This window comes from Rattus rattus, chromosome 3 (assembly GCF_011064425.1).
Source record: "Rattus rattus isolate New Zealand chromosome 3, Rrattus_CSIRO_v1, whole genome shotgun sequence".
In the NCBI taxonomy this organism is placed as follows: Eukaryota; Metazoa; Chordata; class Mammalia; order Rodentia; family Muridae; genus Rattus; species Rattus rattus.
In genome coordinates, this window is record NC_046156.1 from 25,061,766 (window position 1) to 25,089,022 (window position 27,257).

At 39.2% G+C, this 27,257-nt stretch overlaps 1 protein-coding gene across 1 annotated transcript in view; it reads right to left on the reverse strand.

The window, feature by feature from the left end:
* Nucleotides 1–2,450: 2,450 nt before the first annotated feature.
* The window catches only part of LOC116895241 (interferon-induced protein 44-like), a 47,509-nt gene continuing 22,702 nt past the window's right edge, over nucleotides 2,451–27,257 (reverse strand). Inside the window, exons 6-7 of the mRNA XM_032896562.1 lie at nucleotides 3,347–3,405; nucleotides 2,451–2,640 (exon numbers count right to left, since the gene is read on the reverse strand). Coding sequence (XP_032752453.1) covers nucleotides 2,451–2,640; nucleotides 3,347–3,405 — 249 coding nt within the window. The remainder of the gene's footprint in view (nucleotides 2,641–3,346; nucleotides 3,406–27,257) is intronic.

Below are 27,257 nucleotides of genomic sequence, written 5' to 3' on the forward strand. Positions count from 1 at the left end.
TTCCTTTTAAGAAATTCACCCAGCCTTATTTATAATAGCCAGAAGCTGGAAAGAACCCAGATGCCCTTCAACAGAGGAATGGATACAGAAAATGTGGTACATCTACACAATGGAATATTACTCAGCTATCAAAAACAATGACTTTATGAAATTCATAGGCAAATGGTCGGAACTGGAAAATATCATCCTGAGTGAGGTAACCCAATCACAGAAAAACACACACGGTATGCACTCATTGATAAGTGGCTATTAGCCCAAATGCTTGAATTACCCTAAATGCCTAGAACAAATGAAACTCAAGACGGATGATCAAAATGTGAATGCTTCACTCCTTCTTTAAAAGGGGAACAAGAATACCCTTGGCAGGGAATAGAGAGGCAAAGATTAAAACAGACACCGAAGGAACACCCATTCAGAGCCTGCCCCACATGTGGCCCATACATATACAGCCACCCAATTAGACAAAATGGATGAAGCAAAGAAGTGCAGGCCGATAGGAGCCGGATGTAGATCTCTCCTGAGAGACACAGCCAGAATACAGCAAATACAGAGGCAAATGCCAGCAGCAAAGCACTGAACTGAGAACGGGACCCCGTTGAAGGAATCAGAGAATGAACTGGAAGAGCTTGAAGGGGCTCGAGACCCCATATGTACAACAATGCCAAGCAACCAGAGCTTCCAGGGACTAAGCCACTACCTAAAGACTATACATGGACTGACCCTGGACTCTGACCTCATAGGTAGCAATGAATATCCTAGTAAGAGCACCAGTGGAAGGGGAAGCCCTGGGTCCTGCTAAGACTGAACCCCCAGTGAACTAGACAGTTGGGGGGAGGGCGGCAATGGGGGGAGGGGGGGAGGAACACCCATAAAGAAGGGGAGGGGGAGGGGTTAGGGGGATGTTGGCCTGTAAACCGGGAAAGGAATAACACTCGAAATGTAAATAAGAAATACTCAAGTTAATAAAAAAAAAAAAAGAAAGAAAGAAATTCACCGAGACACTGAGTGTTTCAACAGGCTTCATGTAGCAGTTGCCTTGGGAGCTTTACCTGAGATTTCTACTGAGTTCCCAACTTAGAAACATGTCGGACCAAGTGTGGTGAAGATATTGTCCCTCCTCTCTAGATCATTTCATCATCATTTCATTGAATAATAGAAGAATGGAATTAAGGAAGAATCCATTAAAATGAAACCATTGAATATCGTGTCTGTGTGTGTCTGTGTGTGTGTGTGTGTGTGGCTTTTAGAACACAGTTATTAATACTTCTATAAATTCATTTCAAGGTAAGGCTTCCTTCTGAGACTATGAAATTGAATTGGTTTTAAAAGATATAGAGCCACAAAAACAATCTTTTTTATATATGAGTACATTGTAGCCATCTTCAGACACACCAGAAGAGGGCAGCAGATCCCATTACAGACAGTTGTGAGCCACCATGTGGTTGCTGGGATTTGAACTCAGGTCCTCTAGAAGAGCAGTCTGTGCTCTTAACCACTGAGCCATTGCTCCAGCCCTGCTCTGTCCTTGTACACCAGAAGTCTTGATGCAGACAGAGTCGAGCCCTTTGGATCCCTAGCAAAATGAGCCCCGAGTGACGTGCAGAACCTTCAGCTCATGTTTAACATGACAGTCACGTAAAAAAAGAGAAGAGAAATGTACAATGACAGAGTCCCCAGTGACATTCAGATATTTAGTGACTTTCAAGAATACCCTAATTCTTGCAACATTAAGGGCCTTTCCATTTTCTCCAAGGATATATTAATGATCTGATCCTATTAAAGTTTTTCCAACAGTCCAGACAATTATATTTCAATGCTTTCTGTTTTAAATGAGCCCTGCATGGCATATACCACACAAGCAGTCTTATCAAGCTTGCTTGGGGACATACAGTCACAAGCTACTTTATTTCCCATCTCCCCCAAATGAAGTTCTAGAATGACCATTAGTACGAAAGCCCACAACGCACCTCTATTAGTCGACAACTACAAGTCGGTCCACTGTAGTCTCCCATGCATATCTTCTCAGTCAGCATCACAGATTTTTACTATAACTTATACTGAGTGCCCCCAAAGGCCATGTGTTGAAGACTTTTTAAGAGCCTGCAGTCTCATGAGAGGCAGCAGAAATTTCTAGAAGGTGAGGTGCAGGAGACAAGAAGTTTAGTCACTGGGAGTATACGCTTCCGAAGATAATTAGAACTTTACCACCTTTCTCTTTCTCTCGTATTTCTGCCCGGTTGAGTAGAGCCACTCTTTACTCATGACAACCATTATATTCTCTCCTTACAATGGCCCGCAGAGAAGGGGTGAGTTAAACCTGGCTTACTCTTATCTACAGCACCACCGGTGCTCACCGAGAGCCATTGGTCTTTTATGTGCAGCCTCCTGTGGGAAAGAAACGAGCTGACTGAAGCAGAGAACCTCCTGAACCCTGTCCAGGCCACTCTACTTCATCTGTAAGTGTGCAATTCTCCTCTTCTGACGTTGGCACAACTAGACACCGTCATCTCTCTATAAAAGTTCTTTCTCCCAATATAAGATGCCTCCAACTTCTTGGAGATCGTTGTTTCAATAGCCTGGGATCCAAAGTAGGGCACAGCACGAACATCTCTTCGGAATATCTCCCTTTCTGTCAGGAACCTGGAAACGTATACATTAAAACCAATAGATGGAAGCGTTTCACTGTCTTGGCCTGTTGCTGCAGTAAAACGCTCTAACAAAAATACCTGAGTGGAGAAGCAGTTTATTCTACCTCCCAGCTTGCTCCCGGTACAATCCACCACAGAGGGAAGTCAAGGCCTTGAAGCAGCCACAATCCGGAACCAGAGAATAAGCAATGCATGCCGCTCCTCTTTCAGCGTTTTCACAGCCAGGATACACCATGCATGGAGTGGCGCCACCTACCCACAGTTAACAGCACTTCCCACCTCAATCAATGCAATCAAGAAAACCCCCAAGGGCCTGCCCAAAGGCTGATCTCTCACGGGAGTCTATCCTGCCATGTTGGCAATTAACACAACCCTTCACCGGCTGGAACCTTACAAACTAATAAATGCTGAAAAGCATGGACATTTCTAATTTAACAAATACTACGCCATATTTCCATATAGTGAAACGTCACACAGCCCCTTATTAATTAATTTTAAATATCGTTATAAATAAAAATTTAATTGATAAGATTTCCTTAAGTTAATGTATAAATAAGTATACCTGGCTCCTGGATGATGCATCGGGAAGAATGATAGAGAAAAGGCTGGCGTCCAAAAATTCAAAGCCTTCACTTAAATATGACACAAGGAAGTAGAGATCAGATGTTGGCGACAATAAGTATTTGAAGCAAACTTACAACTTCCCGAGTAGACCCACAGAATGGCCGTTATGCTTTGCGATAGCACTAATTAAATTCTAAAGAACATGTTTGCAGCATAACTAATTTACAACCACCTCTGTTTGTCTCTGGGACTAGGTCTTAAACTTCTAGAACACAGGTAGAAATTTATGTCCGTAATAAGAAAAGTGATGATCTTACAATTTCACTGCTTAGGCAGATACAGTGCTTTTGTCTTTGGGAAGAAAGCATTATTCGGGATGTCCACAGATCAACTAATTTATCTTCCAAAATTATCTGAAATAAAATCTAGAACAAACATGTTGATATAATTTGGTTTTTCAAAAGTGCAGGAATATCAATATACAATTTTAAGAGCACTGTAAACCCAAACCCCAGTTCCTAAGGTGCTCATATTGACAAAGAAAAGGCACCTGATGTTGCTCTAAGAACTATTGTCTGATAGCGGGGATTAAAACCAGGGTTTCATACATCACAAGCAAGCCTTCTATGACTGGGCTATAACTCCATCCCTAAATTGAGATTATTTTAATCATCTTTTAAGAAAATTAATCTACACTGTTTCACCATAATCTTCATTACCCTGAATCTAACTCGGAAACTACCAATCAAAACTCAACAGAACAGCCCTTGAGCACATGCAATCACAGTTTAATTGCACAGGACCCATTGTCTAAAGTTTTAATAGATGCAAAACGTATTTCTCTGTGCTATTCACACTGAACCAGCAATTTTCTTCTTCCCAGGACATGAAGCTATTATGTCATCTTAGGACATGTTTGTATAGAAAGGGTTTTTGTCAACAAGTCTATTGGACCAAACAGACAAACATTAACTTGTTTTCCAAGATAGCTTCATTGTGCAAAGGTATAAATTTGAGCCAAGAATATGGTTGCTGGAGGAAATAGCATTGTGCCTCTTTAGCAGTATCAGTCTAAAGTGATTAAGGTGAACATGAAGTTTATTAACAGCCTCTGGGAAAGAGGAAGGAAAAGCTATGGGAACAAAGTAAATGACATAAACACAGCAAACATGGAGCCAAAATAAAATTCTAAGTACATCTCACTTTCAAGCGACATTTTTAAAATCATAGATTTTTCAAAGTTAGATTAGGGAGTTGTCAAGCGTTAAACAGCAAATTATGGAAAGACTGCAAAAGCTGAATGCAGATTTCACAGACCAAAACCTAAACGTAGAATAAATATTTCCCTTCTCTCTAGTATTTATTCAAACACAAGTCCCTTATTGTCTTAGAAACAAATGATTTAGTTCATTTGTGAAAAGCTAGCATTTATTGAGCTCAATGTTTTACGATATCCTAAAACTTGCCAGAATCTTATTAATCTTGAATAAAATGCCTATTGTGCTATGAATAATCATACAGTTGGGATTCAAGATGAATTGTTCCCAACAATGCACAGTTAATGGAAATTTTGTGGATGCTTTGCCTCTCTCAGACATGAGAAAGAGGTAATAAGAGCATAAAGACAGCAGCCATGACACAAGAATAAGCAGTTCCGGCCCTAAAAAGACAAGGGAAAACTTAAAGGGAACAACTGGGGTGACGGGGTGGATTTAAGCATGAACTTTCAACCTTGTGCCTTTTACAGTAATCTGTTTTATGGATGGTTAGGTTAAAAATGCACTGAAATCATTATTGCTCTTCCTCCCTTTGAGCTCAGATGAGGGAAGAACTTGAACTCTTTGGAATTTCACCTTCATTTGTGTAGACTTCGTTTTGACTCTCCTGAGCCCGTGGATTTAGTCTTCCTCGGTACAAATGACCCTGGGCCAAAATTCTACCTCTGCTACTTCTGTAAGAGCTACAAAAGTGCCATCTTCAGGGCTGGAGGGATGGCTCAGTGAGTTAAAAGCTTACAGTACAAGCATGAGGGCCTGAGTTCAGAATCCCAGAACTCACAGAAAAGGCCGAGCACAGCAGCACTTCTCTGAAATGCCTCTGGGCACTGAGGGAAGAAAGGCAAGAGGATCCCCAGGGCCTTCCTAGCCAGCCACTGTGGCCACATCAGTGAGCTCCGAGACCAGTGAAAGATCCTGTCTCAAAACACACAGGGAGGAGAAAAAAAAATCCTGGTGTTGACCTTTGACCTCCACGTTCACATGAACATATGTAGATGCATTTGCACACACATGGGCACTCTCTCTCTCTCTCTCTCTCTCTCTCTCTCTCTCTCTCTCTCTTTTTCTCTCTCTCTCACACACACACACTCACACACAGGTGGACACATAAACACATATACGCAGAGAGCAAAAAATGTCTTTCACAGAAAAAAGTTATAATGACTATTGAATTGTTTATTAATACATAATTAAATTATGTGTCATACAATTATTACATAGATGAAGCAAACACAACTTGAGGAGTTTGGGTTCTTAGAATTAACGGTTCCTGAGAAAAACTCTTTTTGTGGTCAAATCTATATTTATATTGTCAGATCTTGGGCTAAGTCTTAAGATATTAAGGTTTAAAACACTAGTCTTCCACTGAAGAAAAAAATGCATATATGGAAATGGTGAGGAATGAATTTGTTATTTCTTGTTACAAGGAGAAAGTAACCGCTTTCTTTCGACTACAGAGAACACAAGCCTTCTAAATTACACCGGTGAGTGAATTTGGGACTACCATGGGAACAGGGATAAATATCTTCATAACTATACAAACTGCACCCTATAATGTAGCTTAGGGATCCCACATCCCAAAAGCCATGTCTCTGTTTCTGCCTCACTTCCTAGATTGGTCCTGCCGATGCAATGACTTTACTCCTACAAGGCTCTCATCCCCAAGTGCGTTGTATAAGGAAAAGGTCCAGATAAAGAGAACATGAGTGAGGTATCCCCACTCTAGAAAAAAGTTGGCAGGGTTTATAAAACACACTTGCTTCCACTCCCAGGTGTTTATACTGGAGAAATAGATTGATATTCAAACACAGGTACGCACATACACATCCACACATCTAAATGGATAAAGCTGTCCTTTGCATGAAGTCTTACTTGGGTTCACTGTCCGTGTTTCACGTGCACAGGACACTGGAAAACGGAAATATTAAAAGTGTACTGGCAAGCAGAAAATTAATTCAGCTTAATTGTGAGTTTTAAAAGAATAAGCATTTAGTCAATGTATCAAATAGATTTTGTCATCTTTGATGTAGTAATTGACCTTCCTAAACCATTTCTGTGCAAAATAAATTTTCAGTGAAGGCGAATGGACTATGGACACGCTCCAGATGGTTTCCTGGGGAGACTGAAACCCGAGGTGGATTTTGTTTTCTCAGCCTCTCTGAAATCATTTGAGATTAACGATCTGGTTTTGTAGGAGAATTCTGTGAAACTCAACTCTGCAGAATAAAGATAGAAAGGATTTGCAGATAATTAAAATAATATCTGAATGCCTCTTAGAGATTTTATAGCCTAATCCTTGGTTCCTAAGCTTTTATCCAGTTCTTTGACAGTTGATTTATGCAGGGTGACTAGCTCAGCTGTAAATTTGGTTTGTTTCATGCTTCAGTGCAAAATATAGTCCTGTCTCTCATCTTTTGGCCAGAGTCTCTCTTTATGAGTTATTTACACTTAAATGAGAATTAAGCATGCGACTACAGCATAGGAGAGAAACATTTTTACAAACTCAGAACTTCAGCTAATGCCTCAAAACTGGGGGGGGGGGGAATCAGCACATGGAAGAGGGGGTCTCCATTATGCGAAGTACATGAGACCTAGTAAGATAGACTGGTCCTTTGCAACACCAGGCAACACAAAAATTAAATAAATAAATAAACAAATAAATAAATATCTAGACATGTAAAAACAAACAAATCAGAGTAGTTCTCTCCTTAAGAAGGGAAGAAGGGGTGTACAGCCTTCCCTGAACTAAGTTGGGGAGGGAAGGTGGACTTTTGTAATTATCTGCAATGGAAGACACCAGATAGAATCTTGGCTTCATTAAGTCCATTTGTCTCTCCCCAGGTGGAGCTTGAGCAGCAGGTGAATGGCATTTCCTGTGAGATAGAATTAGAATCATTTGTTCCACTTTGTCCACTCACTATATAAAAACAGTTCTAATCTTTAGGGACAGATCAGAGTATCCTATTTCCACCTAGAGTCATAAGTAGAATCTGTTGTTTTGATCAGGGGCAAAGTAGTTTTGCCTTAATGGATTCCAACAAGGTTCTGAAACTTTGTCCTCATCATATGGTATTTTAAATCCTCAGGGGGGCATTTGTGATCCTTCCCTGTGTAGGGCTTCCAGAGAGACTGGCTGAGAGGTCCAAAACTGTGCATCGTCAAAGGCGTGCAAGGTTGACAAATTAACATCCTCAAAGCACTTTTTATTTATACTGGCTGCTCTTCTCTAAGTTTCTGCCGCTATGATGTCTTCGATAATAATACAGCTCATACCAACACAACCGTGTTGCCTATTCACATACTAGTATTTGGTGATTAGATAATTTTTCAAGCTAATATCTAGACAATTCATGGAAATAAGCATTTGGGAATGAAATTAATGTCTCAGTGAAGAATGTCTTCATTAGTTACAACCCATAAAAACCTCTGAATCATACGTTTGAAAATACATTCTAAGACAGTTTCCGAGCTGAAGCTTCCTAATGACCATCTTTAGTCCCCTGCAAGCATGCTTTAATTTGTTTTCTAATATACATGACCTTGACATTTTTCTTTGTACGCAGGATGAAAGGCTGTTACAGTTTCCATTAGCTAAGAAACAGATTTGTCCTTTAAGACAGAGCATAAAGATGAGGGAGATTCTCAGAAGACAGTCATCTATGGTGCCTCCAGCCAAAATAGTAATTCTTAAGAGAGCAGGGGATGTGGGTGAGCAAAAAGGAACTCAGTCAGTCCTCTGAGTGACTCAGAAAATGGGAGGGGAGGAGCTCTCTTTTATTCAAAGGTAAACTTCTCCTAGTGACTTTGTAAGTATCCTGTGTCATTCTTAAAAGCTCATGTAAAGGAGTCTTATGTATATACCTACACTTGTTTGTTTGTTTGTTTGTTTTTTTCATTTGTTCATTTGTTTTTATTTTGCTGGTGGTGGTGTTTGTTGGCTTGGTTGGCTTGGTTTGGTTTGGTTTAGTTTTTGGTTTTTTGGTTTGTTGTTTTAGATATTTTGTTTTTGCTTTTGTTTTGTTCTTTTTAGAAAATTTACGACGCTTAGAAACTGTTTTGTGAAATGATCAAATCTCCTAAATTGTGTTGTTATTTTCAGCTAGATATGAACAGGAAACAGGCGAGATTTGCAAAGTTAGCCTTTAGAGAATTGGTGGGAAAGACTTATGAGCTACTACTAAAGCCAAAATTATACCAAAGTTAGGTTGGAAAGGAAGACAACTCAAGGCTCCCAGGGAAGAGTGAGCAGAAATCACTCTACTTAAATGGATGAGCAGTTTTAAGCCCTGGGTCAGAAAGAATTGTGTCTACTAATTAATGTCAGGTAAATTTTCTCTTATCTTTTTTTTCTTTAAAAGCTATTGTTTTATTCCTGTAACAATAACCAGATGAAGTTTGTAGTTGAATGATGCTTTTTTTATCCTTTTTTATTGGATATTTTTTATTTACATTTCAAATGTTATCCCCTCTCCTGGTTTCTTGTCCATAAACCCCCTATCTCCCCACCCACTCCTTCCCACCTCCATGCCCTGAAATTCCCCTACACTGGGGGATCCAGCCTTGGCAGGACCAAGGGCTTCTCCTCCCGTTGATGCCCAAGAAGGCTATCCTCTGCTACATATGCACCTGGAGCCATGAATTTGTCTGTGTGTGCTCTTTGGATGGTGGTTTAGTCCCTGGCAGCTCTGGTTGGTTGGTATTGTTGTTCTTATGGGGATGCAAATTCCTTCAGCTCCTTCCATCCTTTCTCTAACTCCTCCCATTCTCAGTCGAATGGTTGGCTGTGAGCATCCACCTCTGTATTTGTCAGGCTCTGGCAGAGCCTCTCGGGAGACAGCTATATCAGACCCCTGTCAGCAAGCACTTCTTGGCATAGGCAATAGTGTCTGGGTTTGGTGGCTGTATGTATATGGGCTGAATCCCCTTCTAATCCTTAACAGCTTTGCAAATTAGAGCAAGGGCAGGCTGAAGTTAGTGTCCTACCCTCCCACCATGAACTGAGAAAAAGATCACTACCTTCCTAATTATTACCTTTCAAAGAGCTGGCTCCAGAGCCTTGAGAAGGGCAATTTTTCCATGGAAAGTCGGTAACGGTGTTTTTAAAAACATTATAATCACAAGAATTTACATCACAAGATTTCTCTTTCAGTTGTTGTTTATTTAAGCTTGTCATTTAATTATAACATTTCACCCTTCCCCTTCTTCTCCCAAGCCTTCCCATGTACCCTTCTCCGCTCTTCTCCAAATCCATGGTCTTCTTGCCATCAACTGCTATTGCACATGTGTATTTGTACAGATGCCTATATTCCTACAAATAACCTCTTGCTTCCATTTAATGTTAATTGTGTATGTGTGTGTGTTTGTTTGCATTTCCATTGCTGTGAAAGAGAAACCATGGCCCAGGCAACTCTGATAAAGGCAAACATTGAATTGGAGATGGCTTGCAGTTCCCATCATCATCATGGTGGGAAGCACAACAGTGTGTAGGCAGACATGGTGCCATGTTGACCCAAAGCTTTAAAATGCTCCCCAGTTTCACTGAACTTTGGGCAAGCTGCTCTTTCTCATAGAGAGTCTAACCCAGAGCACCTCCCTCCTCAAAGGATTTGTTTAAGAGACCTAGTAAAGCTGGTAGCAGGAGAGGAGGATTTAAAGTTCTACATCTTGATTCAAAGGCAAGCAGTCAGAGACTGGGTTTGTTTCACATTGGGTGTAGCTTGATTGTTTAAGATCTCGATGCCCTCTCTCAGAGTGACCTGTTTCCACTAACAGTGCCAGTCTCTGTGGTCAAGCATTCAAACACATGAAACTATGGAGACCATAACTATTCAAACCACCACTGTATGTGCATTTTCAGGACTGACCCACTTAGTACTAGACAGTCAATTAGTGCGTCCTTCCCCGGAAAGAACCTCAGGAGGACCTAGTAAAGAAACCAGCTTCACTAGGTTTCTAAAGCAAATGCTTCGAGAAGGGAGGTGCTCTGGCTTGGACTATCTATTAGAAAGAGCAGCTTGCCTAAAGTTTAGTGAAGCTGGGGAGGATTTTAAAGCCATTCTGGTCCCTACCAAGCAGAGAAGACGCATTGCTAAGTGAACACGCCACAGTGCTTTCCCCTCTCCTTACTTCACTCGAGCGTCATTGTGTGCTCTCGTCTGTTTCTTCGCACACTGCTTCTGATGCCTTGCAATTCATATCTTCCCCCTACTGCCTCAAATGCTTTAGCTCTGAGCTTACAGAAGCAGGAAAATAATTTGTTCTCAGAGCCCCAGCTGGACCCAAGGCTGCCTAGATCTCAAGTATTTCCCATCCGCCTTGCGTTCCTTGCCTGTCCGGTGTCCTTGATCTTTAGTCCACATTGCAAACCATTTCATCTGATATATATCTTTTTGTACCTAGCACTATCATTCTCTTCCTGATTCCATTTCTACTTCATTTTACTGTAACTATAATTCCCTCCAATTTCAAAAAAGACTCTATAATATGCAACATCTTGACTACAATACTCATCTGACCCCAACTGTATTCATTTTAAATCTATTTATTGTCTGCGTTTATGTGATACCAGAGCAGGTGTAGGTGCCTGAGGATGGTTGTAAACTCAGTTTTCTCCTTATACTCTGTGGGGCCTAGGGATCAAATTCTGGTCAGCAGACTTGCCTAGAAAATGCCCATTGAGCCATCTCACTAGCTCCCTATTTTCTTGCTCTCTTGTAATGATGCTATTTTTTGCTCAAAATCCCTTAAAAGGAATCTGTCACACCTCTAATTTATAGTGAGAAGATTTATCTTCCTCTTGCATACCTAGTGCAGTTCACTTCTACACAATTTGATATAAATCAAAAGATCCCACTCATTTGAACTCATAAACACTGACATGTGCTACATACTCTGGCCACCATTTTCTTCATCATGACTTTTTTTTTTTTAAGATTTATTTATTTATTTTGTATATGAGTACACTGTAGCTGTCTTCTGACACACCAGAAGAGGGCATCGGATTCCATTACAGATGGTTGTGAGCCACCATGTGGTTGCTGGGATTTGAACTCAGGACCTCTGAAAGAGCAGTCGGTGCTCTTAACCACTGAGCCATCTCTCCAGCCCAGGCCACCATTTTCTTATGCCACCTTAAGTTGCAGTTTTGGTTGCCGTAAGGCCGTCTTTATTTCCATCACTTTCTATCCTTACTGTAAAATACAATGTCCATAGAAAGCCGTCTGACATCCTCACTCCCATTCTCCAATGAAACACCCACAAAGCTTGTATTCTAGACTTTACCATTGTCTAAAATTTATTTTGTAATCTGAAATTTTAAATAAAAATAATTCTATAAAGAATAGTTATAAAACTATCTCTTAACTCTAAACTGCTACAACTCTCTCTCTCTCTCTCTCTCTCTCTCTCTAGTCTGTCTTCTCTCTCCCTCTCTCTCTCTCTCTCCCTCTCTCTCTCTCTCTCTCTCCAAGACCTGGGACTTGAAACCAAACATGCAAGGACATGGTTAATATTTAACTCCCCTGTCATACTTGTATTATATAGTCTCTATCTTAGACACTTAAGGGTCATGATCATCAGTGACAGATCTGAATGAGAGTCTCTGCTCCAAGAGCATTTGTTTGTATTCTCTGACCTTTGGTGTCCTTGAGTATAAAATAAGGAAAAAGTTGAAAGTATTACATAAAAATAACACTTGACTGATTTCTGAGCTGATACATTGTGGCCATCACTTACTGCCACAACTTCCAAAAGCATTCTCTGAAATTAAACATCCTAAAGAAAATCATCCTGGTTTCTTACCATTACACAGCTGCAGGTTTCAAACACAATTAAATATTTAATTTTGTTAGACAATATGTTTTTCTTTTTCTCATTGATCTTCTTTCTTCCTCTGTAATTACCCAAAATTATAGCAGTTTTCTCAGATTTTATTTCTTCTTGTGAATGTATTCCTCGTGGAGAACACCTAACTAAAGCTTAGTCAGGATCTGAACCATTGCCTAGGCATTGTGTAAAATTTGCTCATAAAATAAAGTTTGGACAATAACTCTACTCGGTCGTTCTACTGAGAGAAACACTCTATTCTCAGTATTTAATAATCCCTGATATCTGATGCTCCTTCACCTTCTACCATCCCACGGGTGATTTCTTACCAGCCTGGTTTGTTTACGATTAGAATCTGGTTAAATTATTCTAACTTAGACTATCATTGATGTTTCCTAGTAATGTCCCATCACAGGCTCCCACCCTGTGCTTTAACTATAAATCCCACTTGGCCATGCTTTACTGAGTTGAGCTGTGCCCTGTTTTGTTGATTGAAGATCCTATTGCGTTGCCGTGATCCCTGCCTATCACAGCACTCCTATGTAAGATTTTCTGTGGATTATTTTCTCTTTTACAACCTAACAGTTCAGATTATCTTATAGCAGCTTATTTCCCACTTACATTATAAAGTAGCTATATTAACAGTGAATCGATGAATCCATCTATCCACATATGTGTTCAAGAAATATTTTCTAAGCATCTATTTGTTGCTACATGCTAACAATCAAGAGAATAATCAGTCCTGGCATAACAGGCAATTATTGAAGAGACTATCATGAGCTTTCAGGAGTTACAAAAGAAATAACTTTCCTCAAGTACATAGGAAGTTCTGTCCCCTGTAGCTTTTTTATTAATTAATATTATCTTGTTAGCATGCAGAGAAGTGAGTTTTACTATGAACCATTTGCATATATATATATATATATATAATTATACCTTGTTCTTAAGTCTGAATAATAATTATTATCTGAACAGAGAACAAGATGAAAACATCATATGAGGCGGAAAGAGGAGCATATATATGGTACTCAGAGAAATAAAGGCAAGATCATAAATTTAATGAACCTGAATAGTAAAGAACAGATAAGAGCACCAAATAGCATTGAGTATGACAATTGGTTCCTTAAAGCTTCTCTCCTCCTACATAATCATATCTGGAATTTTAGGTGGCCAATTGCAATATATTTTTTAGTAAATTTCTCTTACATGCAATGAAGCATGCTATGTAAATGAGTTATTTCTATTAGAGCAGAAATAGGTTTTTCTGTCTTCCTCATGAAACATTTCATGCATGCTTCTCTGTGCCATGTATTGCCCTTTTGGAAAGGCTGTTAGACAATTTGTATAAGAATATAAAGATCTAACACAAATTTGTCAATGAAATGATAATGTCTCCCACAATAGTAATTAGCAACATAAATTATATTTCACTTCCAGTTAATAGCCTTAGGGACAGATACTTGAGACGTCAGAGTCCATGAGCCTGGGTTTCAGGGTGGAAATGAGCACGGATCTGATCACCTGTCATATGCCCTGGACCCCGTAAGAGCAGAAACTTACTATTGTTTGAGCTTTTATTTTGCAGGTTGGTTTGTTTATTGACTTGGTTTGTTCTGGCTGAAGAAGAATGAGATATTATCTGTAGAACTTTGTAGACCACAACGATAACTAGCATTTGGTGGGTATAAAGATGAGGGGAGATCAATGAAAACACACATTTCCAGACAGAGTAACTGGACAAACAGCCACACATTGTGGAATAATAGAAAGCACAAGGTACATTCCTAATGCAGTACCATCCATTGCATTTTATGAAGGTTTTTCTGTTTTAATTGTCTATGAATATTCAAGCAGGAGTCTTAAGTAAATAATAGGCTTGTGAGAGAGAAGCAGCTGAATAATTCCCACCTCCTTCTCATAAACCATCTTTCCTTGAAGTGTCTTTCTCTTATAAGACTTATCTATGGGGTTATAGCTAAGATTCAGGTAAAGGAATCAATGACTTCACACAATTCATGAGACCGGTCCCTACAACCAGGTGAGAGCAGGCTTTGTTGCCAGAAGGGTGTCTTGAGGTTTTGTTGTGATATGATGTAATATTCACGTTCTTTGTGAGTTGGTCTTGAAGAATTGACTGAGCCTTTCTCAGTTAAAGGATACTGGGTTTTTATTTACAAAAAAAAAAAAAGAAAAAGTTACCAAAGGGTGGACCTTTCTTTTTGATTGACATATCTAGGTTATATAATGTTACATTTGTTCTACAGGTGTCATCCCATGATTCTCCCTCTTAAAGCCACATGCATGAAAACCAGTCCACATATGCTAGTCATTAAAGAGGGTTTATGAAATCCCAAGGTTTACTCTGGAGCGATCGTTATTGTGTGAGCATGGATGTCTTTAGTGGAGTCTGCTACCAAGTTTTACTTCTCCTGTTGGTTGTGAGGTTTATATACAATCCAAGGTATGATTCAAAGTGGCATTTTTAGGAGTGGGTCATGGACTGAGCTTTCCTGTTCCATGCCATTCCACCAGAAACAACCATCCCATAGTGAAACTCCAGCCATTCAACGTTTAGACTGCACAGATATTTTGGGTTCATGGTCTTACATTGTATTTTATTTACCCTTACTAGCTATATTTATCATATACATGAGTGTGTTTCCATATTTGTAGATATTATGTATTGCTCTTTGAAACACACGGCATCCATCAAGATGGCAAAGCATTGTAAACTTTTTACGTATTTGTGGGAGCATGTAGTTGAGTTGCTGCTCTCTATCATTAATTGCACCTATACAGGTAACAAATTGGTATTTTCCCACACATACATGCCTGTGGTTTCAGAACTCACCTATGTAATACATTTTGCAGTCTCAAATGTCAGGACTTTTTTCTAATATGCACCGGACTCTGCCAGCCTTTCCTTTAAGTTTTACTAAGCAAACTGGCAGACACGTGTTTCCCTGCTCTTCTCTTCGCACCCTCCGTTGTGCAGTTTGGTACATATTGGAGCTTAGTTTTAATAAGAATTGCAAACTTCCACATCTGTTGCTAAACCGCAGTCTTTTCCTCCCCTGTGTACTAAGGAAAAGGGATGTTATTTCTTGATATTGCCTTCGTTTGAAGTTATTTGCCTCCTTTAATGGATATTTGAAGTGGGTTAATGGTGTATTTCACAAAGTAAAAGAAAATGTTCCTGGAATCATACAAGAGTTCCAAGTGTGGAAAATATAGAACAATTTTAATATATTGTGATTTTAAGATTTTAAGGGCATGGGCCTAACAATAACTCTTCTAGTAAATAGTCAACTATATGATTACATAAAATAAAGTTAGAAGTTCAGAGATAATGAATTCAACACATATAGCATGGTAGTTATGATATTATAGATTGGGATCTTTGTAAAAACAAAAACAAAAACAAAAAAAACTATTTCTCTATGGTAGGCAGCATATTAGCCCCTAAAGATGCTCTTGGTCTCCCAAATTGATGAAAGAAATGTTGCTATGTGTTGTATGTATGTATGTATGTATGTATGTATGTATGTATGTATGTATATGTATGTATATGCATATATGTTTCTACAAGATTCACGTACTGTAACTCTGACCCATTGTGACTATATTTTGAGGACCATCTTCGTGAAAGCAATTAAGGTCCTAAGAATGGAACCCAGATGTCACAGAACTGGTGTGTGTACTCACAAAAGGGTCCATTTCCACTCTCACTTTTTTCTCTCTCTCTCTCTCCCTCCTTTATGTGCATAGAGAAGAGCTAGAAGGGCCAGAGAAAGCCATGAAGCCTCACAAACAAATCCTAATGATGACTTTATCTTTATAGCCTCCAGACAATGAGAAAATAAATTATTTAAATATTTTATGGCCATGGCCCAATTCTATTAGATTATAGGAAAATGTTCAGAAAGATAAAAATGCTGAGCTTGGGCGTCAGTCAAGAGCTGAGGAACAGGTAGCCTACACAAAGAAGAAAATGGATCCTCTCCTCAGCTTCCAGAAAAATACTCAGTCTTCCAGGGACTGAACTTTAGTCCAATGAGTTCAATCAGACTTCCAGTTTACAGGCCTATCAGGCTTGTCTCAAGCAGCCGAGTCTGAGAAAATGTGTTATGATCACATCAGAAAATGACCATCTCTTCCAAGACTAAAAGACAGACTGGCTATGCTGGGGATTAGGAGAAAAAAGGAGGGTGAGCTAGGTTTGTGACCCTGCTTCCCCATCCTCTCTAGCTCATCATGTGACCCATCAATCGGACTTCTGGGCATGTAGCCAGAGAATTAAATTGGTATGTAGAGGAGATATCTGAAGTCCATGTTAATTAAAGCCTCATCTATAATAGGAAACCTACGGAATTGCCTATCTGTTAATGGAAAAAATATGAGCTGTACACACAGCAGAACACTATAGGTATTAAAAAGAAATGGGTGTTAATGTAAATGGATTTTAATAAACTCTATTAGTTATTAATATGACCTGGCCAGTTCCCCGATAATCGAGGCAGAAACCTATGAATTTTTTAAATCAACTTTAGCACAACTCCTGGGCAAATCGCCCCTATTTTTCTACATGATAGACAGTTAACTCTCCAGCTGAGCTCCCCAAGTGTTTGCTCTTTGAGTTTTGCTTAGGTTACCCCTACTCCACCAGTCCCTCCGTAGGGGGCATTTCACTCTGCCTTGTGCTCCTGGTCTACCAGGCTAATGGAGACCTCCTGTTCTCTTTGTCTTCTTTCTATTCCCTTCTTTCCTCTCCTCTTTCTCTTCCTGTGGTCCCTATCTGTACAGCCACCCCAGTCATTGAAATCCCTTGTATTCTACTCTCCCCAGTAACTGACTTGGGAACCACTTTTATTTAAACAAAAGCTTTAAGTTGGTGAGCAAGGTTTACACAACAAGGACTGGTATACATTAGAGTCTACTCATTGGGGCAACAAGATGTTGGGGTTCAAAATTGAGCATTTATATACACAATATTAGACCAATCCCCAACAAGAACTGTCAATAGAAATTTTGAGTGGCAAACTAATAGAAGAAAAAATGGGGAAGAGGCTAGATCACATGGGCACTGGGATTTTTTCTGAACAAAATACCAATGGCTTATTCTCTAAAATCAAGAATCAACAAATGGGACCTCATTAAACCACAAAGCTTCTGTAAGGTGAAGGACGTTGTTATTAGAACAAAATGGTAACCAACAGATTGGGAAAAGATCTTTAACAATCCCACATCTGATAGAGGGCTAATATCCAAAATATGCAAAGAATTCAAGAAGTTAGACTCCAGAGAGCCAAATAACCCCATTAAAAATGGGGTACAGAGCTAAACAAAGAATCTTAGCTGAGGAATATTGAATGGCTGATAAGTACTTAAAGAAATGCTAAATATCCTTAGTCATCAGGGGAATGCAAATCAAAACAACCCTGAGATTCCACTTCACACCAGTGAGAATGGCTAAGATCAAAAACTAGGTGACAACAGATGCTGGCAAGGATGTGGAGAAAGAGGAACACTCTTCCACTGTTGGTAGGATTGCAAACTGGTACAGTCACTCTGGAAATCAGTCTGGAGGTTCCTCAGAAAATTGGATATTCCACTACCTGAGGACCTAGCTATACCTCTCTTGGGCATATACCCAAATGATGCTCTAACATACAACAAAGTCACATGCTCCACTATGTTCATAGCAGCCTTATTTATAATAGCCAGAAGCTGGAAAGAACCCAGATGCCCTTCAACAGAGAAATGGATACAGAAAATATGGTACATCTACACAATGGAGTACTACTCAGCGATCAAAAACAATGAATTCACAGGCAAATGGATTGAACTAGAAAATATCATCCTGAGGGAGGGAATTCAATCACAGAAAAACACATATGTTATGCACTCACTGATACATGGATATTAGCCCAAAAGCTCAAATTACCCAAGATGAATCCACAGACCACATGAAGCTCAAGAAGAAGGATGAACAAAGTGTGGGTGCTTCACTCCTTCTTAAAGGAGGAACAAAAATATTAATTGGAGGCGACGTGGAGGCAAAATATGGAGCAGAGACTGAAGAAATGGCCATTCAGAGCCTGCCCCATATGTGGATATATATATATATATATATATATATATATGTATATATATATATATATATATACAGCCACCAAAACTAGATAAGATTGTTGAAGCTAAGAAGTGCATGCTGACAGGAACCAAATATAGATGTCTCTGAAGAGACACAGCCAGAGCATGTCAAATACAGAGGCAAATGCTAACAGAGAACCACTAAACTGAAAGCGGGACCCCTGTTGGAGGAATTAGAGAAAGGATTGAAAGAGCCGAAGGGGCTTGCAATCCCATAAGAACAACAATGCCAACCAACCAGAGCTTCCAGGCACTAAACCACTACCCAAAGACTATACATGGGCTGATCTATGGCTCCAGCTGTATATGTAGCAGAGGAAGGTCTTCTTGGGCACCAATAGAAGGAGAAGCCCTTGGTCCTGCCAAGGTTGGATCCCCCAGTGTAGGGAAATGTCAGGGGGTAGGAAGGAGAAGTGGGTAGGGAGGGGAACACCCTTAGAGAAGAAGGGTAGGGGGCTGAGATAAGGGGCTTATGTCTGGGAAACCAGGAAAGGAAATAAAATTTTAAATATAAATTTTTAAAAATCCAGTAAAAAAAAAAAGAAAAGAAATTCTGAGTGGAACTGGAGAATACATCACTAAATAAAATAAAGCCAAAATCAGAGACACAAATACTGTGTGTATGTGCAATCTGGAAAAAAACTCATTTTATAGAACTAGTGATTAAAGAGGTTGTTTTAGGAAGCTGAGAAGAAGACAGACAAAAGAAGATTTGGTCTAAAGGACAAAGTTTAAGCTAGATTGTAAGGATGGTGGCTGAAATTAATACTATATTTGCATATATCAAAATCTCTAAAACATATTTAATAACCCATCACATAAAAGAAAAATTTGAGCTTGGAAGATGCCCTGACCCACAGGGTAGTCAGCGGAGGTTGGGGACCACCTAGGAGAGAATGGAGGACAAGAGACACAAAGAAGGACGCCAAGACAGGAGTCTGATCAAGGCGAAAAATTTTATTTTTTCCCAAGGCTGAATTTATACCATAGTAGGGGTAACAGAGGGAGGGGGAAGCAGGAAATATTTATGCAAACCAAGGACACAGTGTTCTTGTGGTCAGACAATTGGCTGGCATCAACAGGATGTTGGTTTCTCAGAAAGGTCACAACTTTGTCATATCATTAGGCAACCTGACCACTAGACTTGTATTAGCCTTCTGCAGCTGGCTGGGGACTTTCCATCATCCTGACCTCTAAATGAGCCCAGTCATCATATTTTCATTTTATCTTACTTAACTCTAACTGCAATATTAACATCAATAATGGAGGGTTGTAAGGGCATATCTCTCAACAGGAAGATGATTCAGTTGGCCAAGAACTTGCTAGTGCACAAGTATAACAAGCTTACTTTAGATTCCCAGCACCTATATACAAAAAATAGTCATGGCAACACGTATCTGCATTTTCTTTTTTTTTAAGATTTATTTATTTATTATATATAAGTACACTGTAGCTGTCTTCAGACACACCAGAAGAGGGCATCAGATCTCATTACAGACGGTTGTTAGCCACCATGTGGTTGCTGGGATTTGAACTCAGGACCTCTGGAAGAGCAGTCAATGCTCTTAGCCGCTGAACCATCTCTCCAGCCCACATATCTGCATTTTCAGTGTTGGAATTTCAGCCTGAAGGGTTTCGGAGCTTGAGGGTCAGCCAGAATACCTGAATGAGGGGTTGTCAAGTGTAATGGTAGAATCTACCTCAGAAAATAAGATATTAATGATGGAGAGATGGCTCAATGCTGAAGAGCCATCTAGATGAGTTCTTCCAGATGACCCAGGTTCAATTTCCAGCACCTATATGGCAGCTTATGATTATCTATGAGTCCATATATATCCAAGGGACATGATATCCTCTTCTGGTCTTCTCAGTCAATGCATATATGTGGTGCACATACCTGTATATGAAACACCTACATAGATAAAATAAATGATTATTTTTAAATATTTTATTTATTTTCATTCTAGCCATTGCCCCTTTCTAGTCCCCCCTCCCAGTTCCTCATCCAATTCCCCACCCTTTTCCTTAGAAAGGTTGCTCTTCTCCCCATATCCACTGTCCCTGGGTCCTCAAGTCTCTCCAGGATTAGGTACATCTCCTACTGAGGCCACATAAGGCAGACCTCTGCCACATATGTGTTGGGGACCTTGGACCAGCCCCTGTATGCTGTCTGTTGGTGGCTCAGTCTCTGGGAGCTCCCTGAGGTCTGGGTTACTTGAGACTGCTAGTCTTTCTCTGAGGTAGACCTCCCCTTCAGTTCCTTCAATCCTTCCCCTAATTCTTCCATACAGGTTCCCAACTTCAGTCCAATGGTTTGATGTAAGTACATCTGTCTCAGTCAGCTGGTAGAGGCTCTCAAAGGACAGTCATTCTAGGCTCCTGTCTCTAAACACATACATCATGTGTAATACAGGCCTTGATGCCCTCCTCCCCTCAATTGCTCCCTTGAGATGGATCCCAAGCAGGGCCTGTCACTGAACCTCCTTTCCCTCAGGCTCTTCTCCATCCCTTGCAGTTCTTTTAGAAGGGAACAATTCTGGGTCAAAACTGTTGACTGTGGGTTGGTAACCCCTTCCTCCAGTCTATCTGCTGAAAGTGAACTCTTCAATTTCTCTTTCTCCACTGTTGGACATTTTGGCTAAGGTCACCCCCACTGAGTCCTGAGAGTCTCTCACCTCCCAGGTTTCTGGGACATCCTAGAAGGTATCCCCCCTCAAGAACCTGAGTTTTCCATTCATTCTCCTAGTCCTATGGATTTCTCTCCTTCCTACCCCCCACCCCGGCACTAATAGCTGATCCTGTTCCCTTTACTCCTTCCCTCTCCCACCCAGACTCCTCCCTTCACCTCCCGTGATATTTTGTTTCTCCTTCTGAATGGGATTGAAGCATCCTCACTTGGGCTTTCCTGCTTGTTAAACTTCTTATGGTCTGTGTGTGGTATCATGAGTATTCTGTAATTTTTTGCTAATATCCACTTATAAGTGAGTACATACCATCCATGTCCTTTTGGGTCTGGGTTACCTCACTCAAGATGATATTTTCATCCATTTGCCTGCATGTGGATCAATTAAAGAAAGACATTTACAAAACATTGTCCTTCATACACATATATGCACAGATAAACACAAAAACGCATATGCGTGCCATGCATGTAGATAAATTGATGATACAGTGGATATTAAGTAACTTGATTAACTTTTCATACAGTAGTCAAAATATCGTATCTACTCTGGAACTCTGGAAATTGAAAGTAGAGAAGAAATTAATGAGTTTGAAAAATTCTTAAAGTTTTATGAGACCTGAAGACATGCTGGCCTAGAGGGCAGAGAAAAGGTCTTCAAGGAGCACCAACTATGTCAAAAGTTAGTTGTGCCTACTGAGGTCATCTATGAGTAAACGGCAGAAGACGATCATTCTCCTTCTCTGAATGTGTCAGTAGCAAAGAATCCAGCAGTAATGGATGGGTACCTTGATCCTCTCTTCCACTCATGCCTGACTGGAAGGGGACCTGTTCTTACACAGACCCAGTGCAAGTATCAGCAGTGGCTTTTAGATTGTTGTTATAATAGCTGTATCTTGCCCAGAAGATCGCTTTTTCAACAGTCCTTTCCCCTATCTTACATATCTTATATTGTGTTCCCACCCCACCTTCATTCAGCCTAATGTTCCCTAAGCCTAAGAGAAAATGGTCTTGTTTATATCTTAGTACTCATCTATCACTTAACTTTTTAAATTAGGATTCCTCCAGTCACTCAGGAAATAGGGCCAACAAATGACAATTGGGACCCATGAAACTAAAGACTCTGTACACAGAGAAAATAGCCAGTTGAATGAAGAGATAACCCACAGAACGATTGCTTTCAAACATTAGCAACAATCACAAAAACTTTAGGTTTAAGAAGGAAAGAGTAGAGTTAGCAAGGAAATCATGCAAAGACTGGGAAGTGTTTGGAAAATATTTTTCAAATTACCTTTATTGGCTGATATGGAGAATGACATCATTTAATCATTTCTCTACATGTAATTTTCTCTTCTTGAAAAACTTAGTATCTCAACAGGAAAGCATGAAATTACAGAGGAAATGCAAACTTAGTTCATTCATTTAATAACCAGAGATTGCTATTAGCCAAATGCTAGAGAAAGCATAAAATTATAGGACGGAGTATGCCAGGTATGGTAAGAGCTTCCAGCTAGCAGTACAGGACACTCAGTTCATACTGGGGCTCATGGAGCCCTGGGGTCATTATTACCTTATCTCCCATTGCTTTCTACTTATCGATTTCTCTCTAGTCATATGGTCCTTCTTATATTTCTGAGTCTTCAGGACCACTGGGGCTTCTTTTCCTGAACACTCTGAACCGGAACACCCACATTCTTGATTTAATCTACATATATGCTCAAAGGACATTTCAAAAAGAAATTCACTCTTTCTTTTTCAGAAAAAAAAATAGACAGATGATAGACATATAGATAATAGATAGATAGATAGATAGATAGATAGATAGATAGATAGATAGATAGATAGATAGATAGATAGATAGATGCATGGATAGATAGATAGATAGATAGATAGATAGATAGATAGATAGATAGATAGATAGATAGATAGATAGATAGATAGATAGATATAGATAGATGAAAGGATGGATAGAATTCATCATTCACTATCTCCTTTGTGTTTTCTGTCATCTTTTGCTTTCATATTCTACAGTTATTTTCTTCCTCACTTTCTAAAAGTAAATGTACATAGGTATAGCTTTAGCCTTTCTAATGTAGAATTCAATAATTCATACTACATAACTGGAATTAAATAAACGTTTGTTGAATAAGTAAATGATTACTCAAGTCATTTTTGACATGTTGGTCAATTTTGTGTCAGCTTGACACAAGATAGAGCCATCTGGGAAAAGACAATTCCATTGTTAAAAGACCTCCCTAATATTGACCTATAGGCATGTCCTTGGGACATCTTCTTGATCAATGATTGATGTGGGAGGGACCAGCCTACTGTGAACAATATTACCCCTGGTCCTGGATCACATTTTTTAAAGCAGACTGAGCAAGCTATGGAGTGCAATAAGGAATACCTTCCCATGGCCTCTGCATCAGTTTTTGTCTCCAGGTTCCTGCCATGAGTACCTGCCCTGCTTTCCCTTGGTGGTGGACTGGAAACTATAAAATGAAATAAATCAGGCTGTAGAGATGGCTCAGTGGTTAAGAGCACTGACTGCTCTTCCAGAGGTCCTGAGTTCAATTCCCAGCAACTATATGGTAGCTCACAACCATCTGTAATGGGATCCAATGCTCTTTCCTCGTAGGTCTGAAGACAGCTGCAGTGTTTATTCATACACATAAAATAAATTTCAAAGAAAAGAAAAAATATTACAAACAGATGAAATAAACCCTTTCCTTCTTAAATATAGTTTTCCCTGTGTTGTATCACAGCAATAAAAACAACACCCCAGATAACAGACAATTCAGATGTTATCTGTTTGACCATATCATGAGCATTTTATAAAATAATCCATGAAAATTTCTACTAATAATAACAAATAGCAAAGTAAAATTTTGCACAGAGTACTTTCCAACACACTGTCTGGCAGAATAATAATCATTTGATGTGCTCTAACCACCAGCATTAACTACAAACATAAACAATACATGAAGTTTGTAAGTGCTCACAGTGTATCTGTGGTTTATGATCAATTGTTTCCTTCTTTATGATGCTTTCATTTCTTGCTAGAGTTTTGGTAAAAATATGATAAAGAGCTTTATATAATCTATTCTGCATTATCTTCTTCCACACACCAAGAAAAAAAGCACTGCACACCCCAATCCCATTAGCATTCTCAAATCATTGCCCTGTATGCTCAATCCTATCTCTCATGGAGCTGGGATGTGCTATAGAATTTTATACTTTCAGACAGCCATAAAGCAATCAAAATTCCCATTAAGTCAAATCACACTCTTTCCAAGACATTTACCTAAAGGAAGACAATGCATCGAGAATTGACAATTTAGTTACGGTATTTAGTCTAAAGACATTGTGTTATGTATAGTGTACAGTGAAGACGACTTCAGGTTTGAATGAGATCATCAAACCACCTGCTTTGTCATTACCATGTTGCTCAAAATTTAAAATCAACGTGTCTTAGATGGTAACGCACCCATCTGAAATATATGTGGAGATTTTACAAAATACTGGGTGAAAGTAGGACTTAATACTTAGGAATCTCATGGAGTGAAGTCCATTTTCTACAGTGTTGGACAAAGGCAGTGTAAGGGATGACTGGCAGGATTACACTCCAAATCCCATCCCATTACAAAGGAAAATGCTTCTGGATCTCCTCAAAGCACAAGCCACCAACTTTTTTTAAGCCACCAATTTTTTTAAGCCACCAATTTTTATCTCAGCTTTCAGACCCTGTCTCAAAGCAACAGGAAAAGAAGTGATTGAGGAAAATACCCACCACCAACTTCTGGCCTTCATATGAACACACATGCATATGCAGACGAACACGTGACCTTTGCATACACAAATTAGTTCAAATATTTCAATTAAAGGTTTTTATGTGTTATGATTAGGAACAAAAATATCACTTTTTGGTGATTTCATTTGGGAAAATCCACCTACCGCACCATCATCAGGACAACCAAACCAACAATCCACATCCCACTTAGAGCAAAGGAGAAAAAATTGGGCACTGTGGACTCATCCTCTTCTCCCTCTTACTCTACCTGGTTGTTTCACCCCTGCAACCACGCATGATGTAAGAAAGTTTCCCTTGCTTGTTCTCATGTGCTCCGTCTCTCTGTCCTTCTGTCTCTGCCTCTCTACCTCTGTATGTCTTTCTTTCTCTCTTTGTTTCTCTCTATCATTGTCTCTTGCCTATGTGTCTCTGTCTCTCTGTCTCTTTGTCTGTCTCTGTCTCTCATCTCTCTGTCTCTCTGTCTCTCTGTCTCTCATCTCTCTGTCTCTCTGTCTCTCTGTCTCTCATCTCTCTGTCTCTCTGTCTCTCTGTCTCTCTCTCTCTCTCTCTGTCTCTCTCTCTCTCACACACACACACACACACACACACACACACACACACACACACACACGCCAGGACCATCCATGTGTCTATACTTAACCTCTTTATAAAGCTCTTTACAGTATTCATAAAGTTAAGGGTATCTCTTAGTTCTTAAAGCTCCTTCTTGAATCTCACATCTTTCTCAAAGTTGATCCAAACCATCACCTTCTTCTTCCCTTCGAATTACTTTTTCCAAAATGTCAAAATTTTCCAGTGAGAAGATGATTTGAGTTCATCATTAAGAGGCGTTGTTTTCCATCTACTAAGTTTGTTCCTCTGGAATCATAACATTAATCAGCATCAAGGACAGGATTAAAATAAAGCTCCAGTTATAAACATGCTGATGCTTTCATCAGTGCCTTTATGAGTCCCTTGTTTTGTAATAAGTAACTATGCCAACCATCTCCAGTTCTTGGCTGTGACCTGAACTCATCCCTGAGGGTCTTACAATCTAAATTCCATTAATCCACATTATTTAAGCCATCTCAAAGTATTAAGCACATTTAGTACTAAGGAAGGAAAGACCTTGTTATCTTCAAAGAAAGAAGCGTATGGGGTAGGGACCAAACAGAAAGCCAGGCGGCAGGAGGAGAAAAATGTAATGAAGTGTGACATCACTGGAATACAAGGAGCACTGATGTCTAGTGATGGAGTTTATCACTCAGTGATCAAGTTTAAACCGCTTTTCTGGGAATTAGATAACTATCTGGTGGCATTCAAAAGCTGGTGGCTTCATTTTTTTTAACAATTGGTTATATTTAGAAATGGTGTTTAAATACTAAAATGATTACAGAAAGAATAGCAAAGTCCTCAACTAATTCCAGAAGGTAAGAAAGGGTCCAGTGACAAGATCAAGCACAAGGGCAGAAGTGAGATCAGACTGCGAGACATCCGGGAGGGTCGGTAATTAATAAGCGTTTATGACAACTGGAAGGGCCTTTTTTTCTTAATTATAAACAGGAAACTGATAAAATGGTTTTTTTTTAATGTACACATCCATTTCTTTATTTCTTGAGGTTGAAGATAGTATATAGTATATGCTATAAAAATCATGCCATACATTTGCTATGATTTTGTTTGTTTTTTCCATCAGACTTAAAAATACTCATGTCTGGTCCATCAAGATAGCTCAGCTACCAAATAACCTGAATTTGCTCCCTAGGACCCACATGGTGAATGAATGACACTCATGACTTGTTCTCTGACCTATAAATACAACTCTATGGCACATGTGTGCACACTCACATACATACATGTATACACTCACAAATACATTGCTATTTACTTAGAGATTTATATATTTTATGTATATAGATATATCCTTGTATATAAATAGATAAATAGATATGAGACACATATCTCCAAGACATTAAAATGGCCATTATTACATATTTCTCATAGAAATACTATATATTGTTTCAACTACTAAAATCTAATGTTATATTTCACATTCATGTTCTTTTTTATTAATCTAATAAGAATTGCATAAAGTTAGTGCCATTGTTAATTTTATCATTGATTTGTTGACCTCTTATGAAATTACTTCAGACCCTTTTGAACTATGAAGTTTTTTTATGGCTTATACAAATTTTGTTTTTAAATTAGTGTGTATCCTGCTTGACTGACACAGCAGAGTTTTTTATAAATTTACTAATCTATGTAACTTAATTCTTATTTGTTCTAAAAAGTTATTTTTTTCGTATCTCCTAGAATTTTAT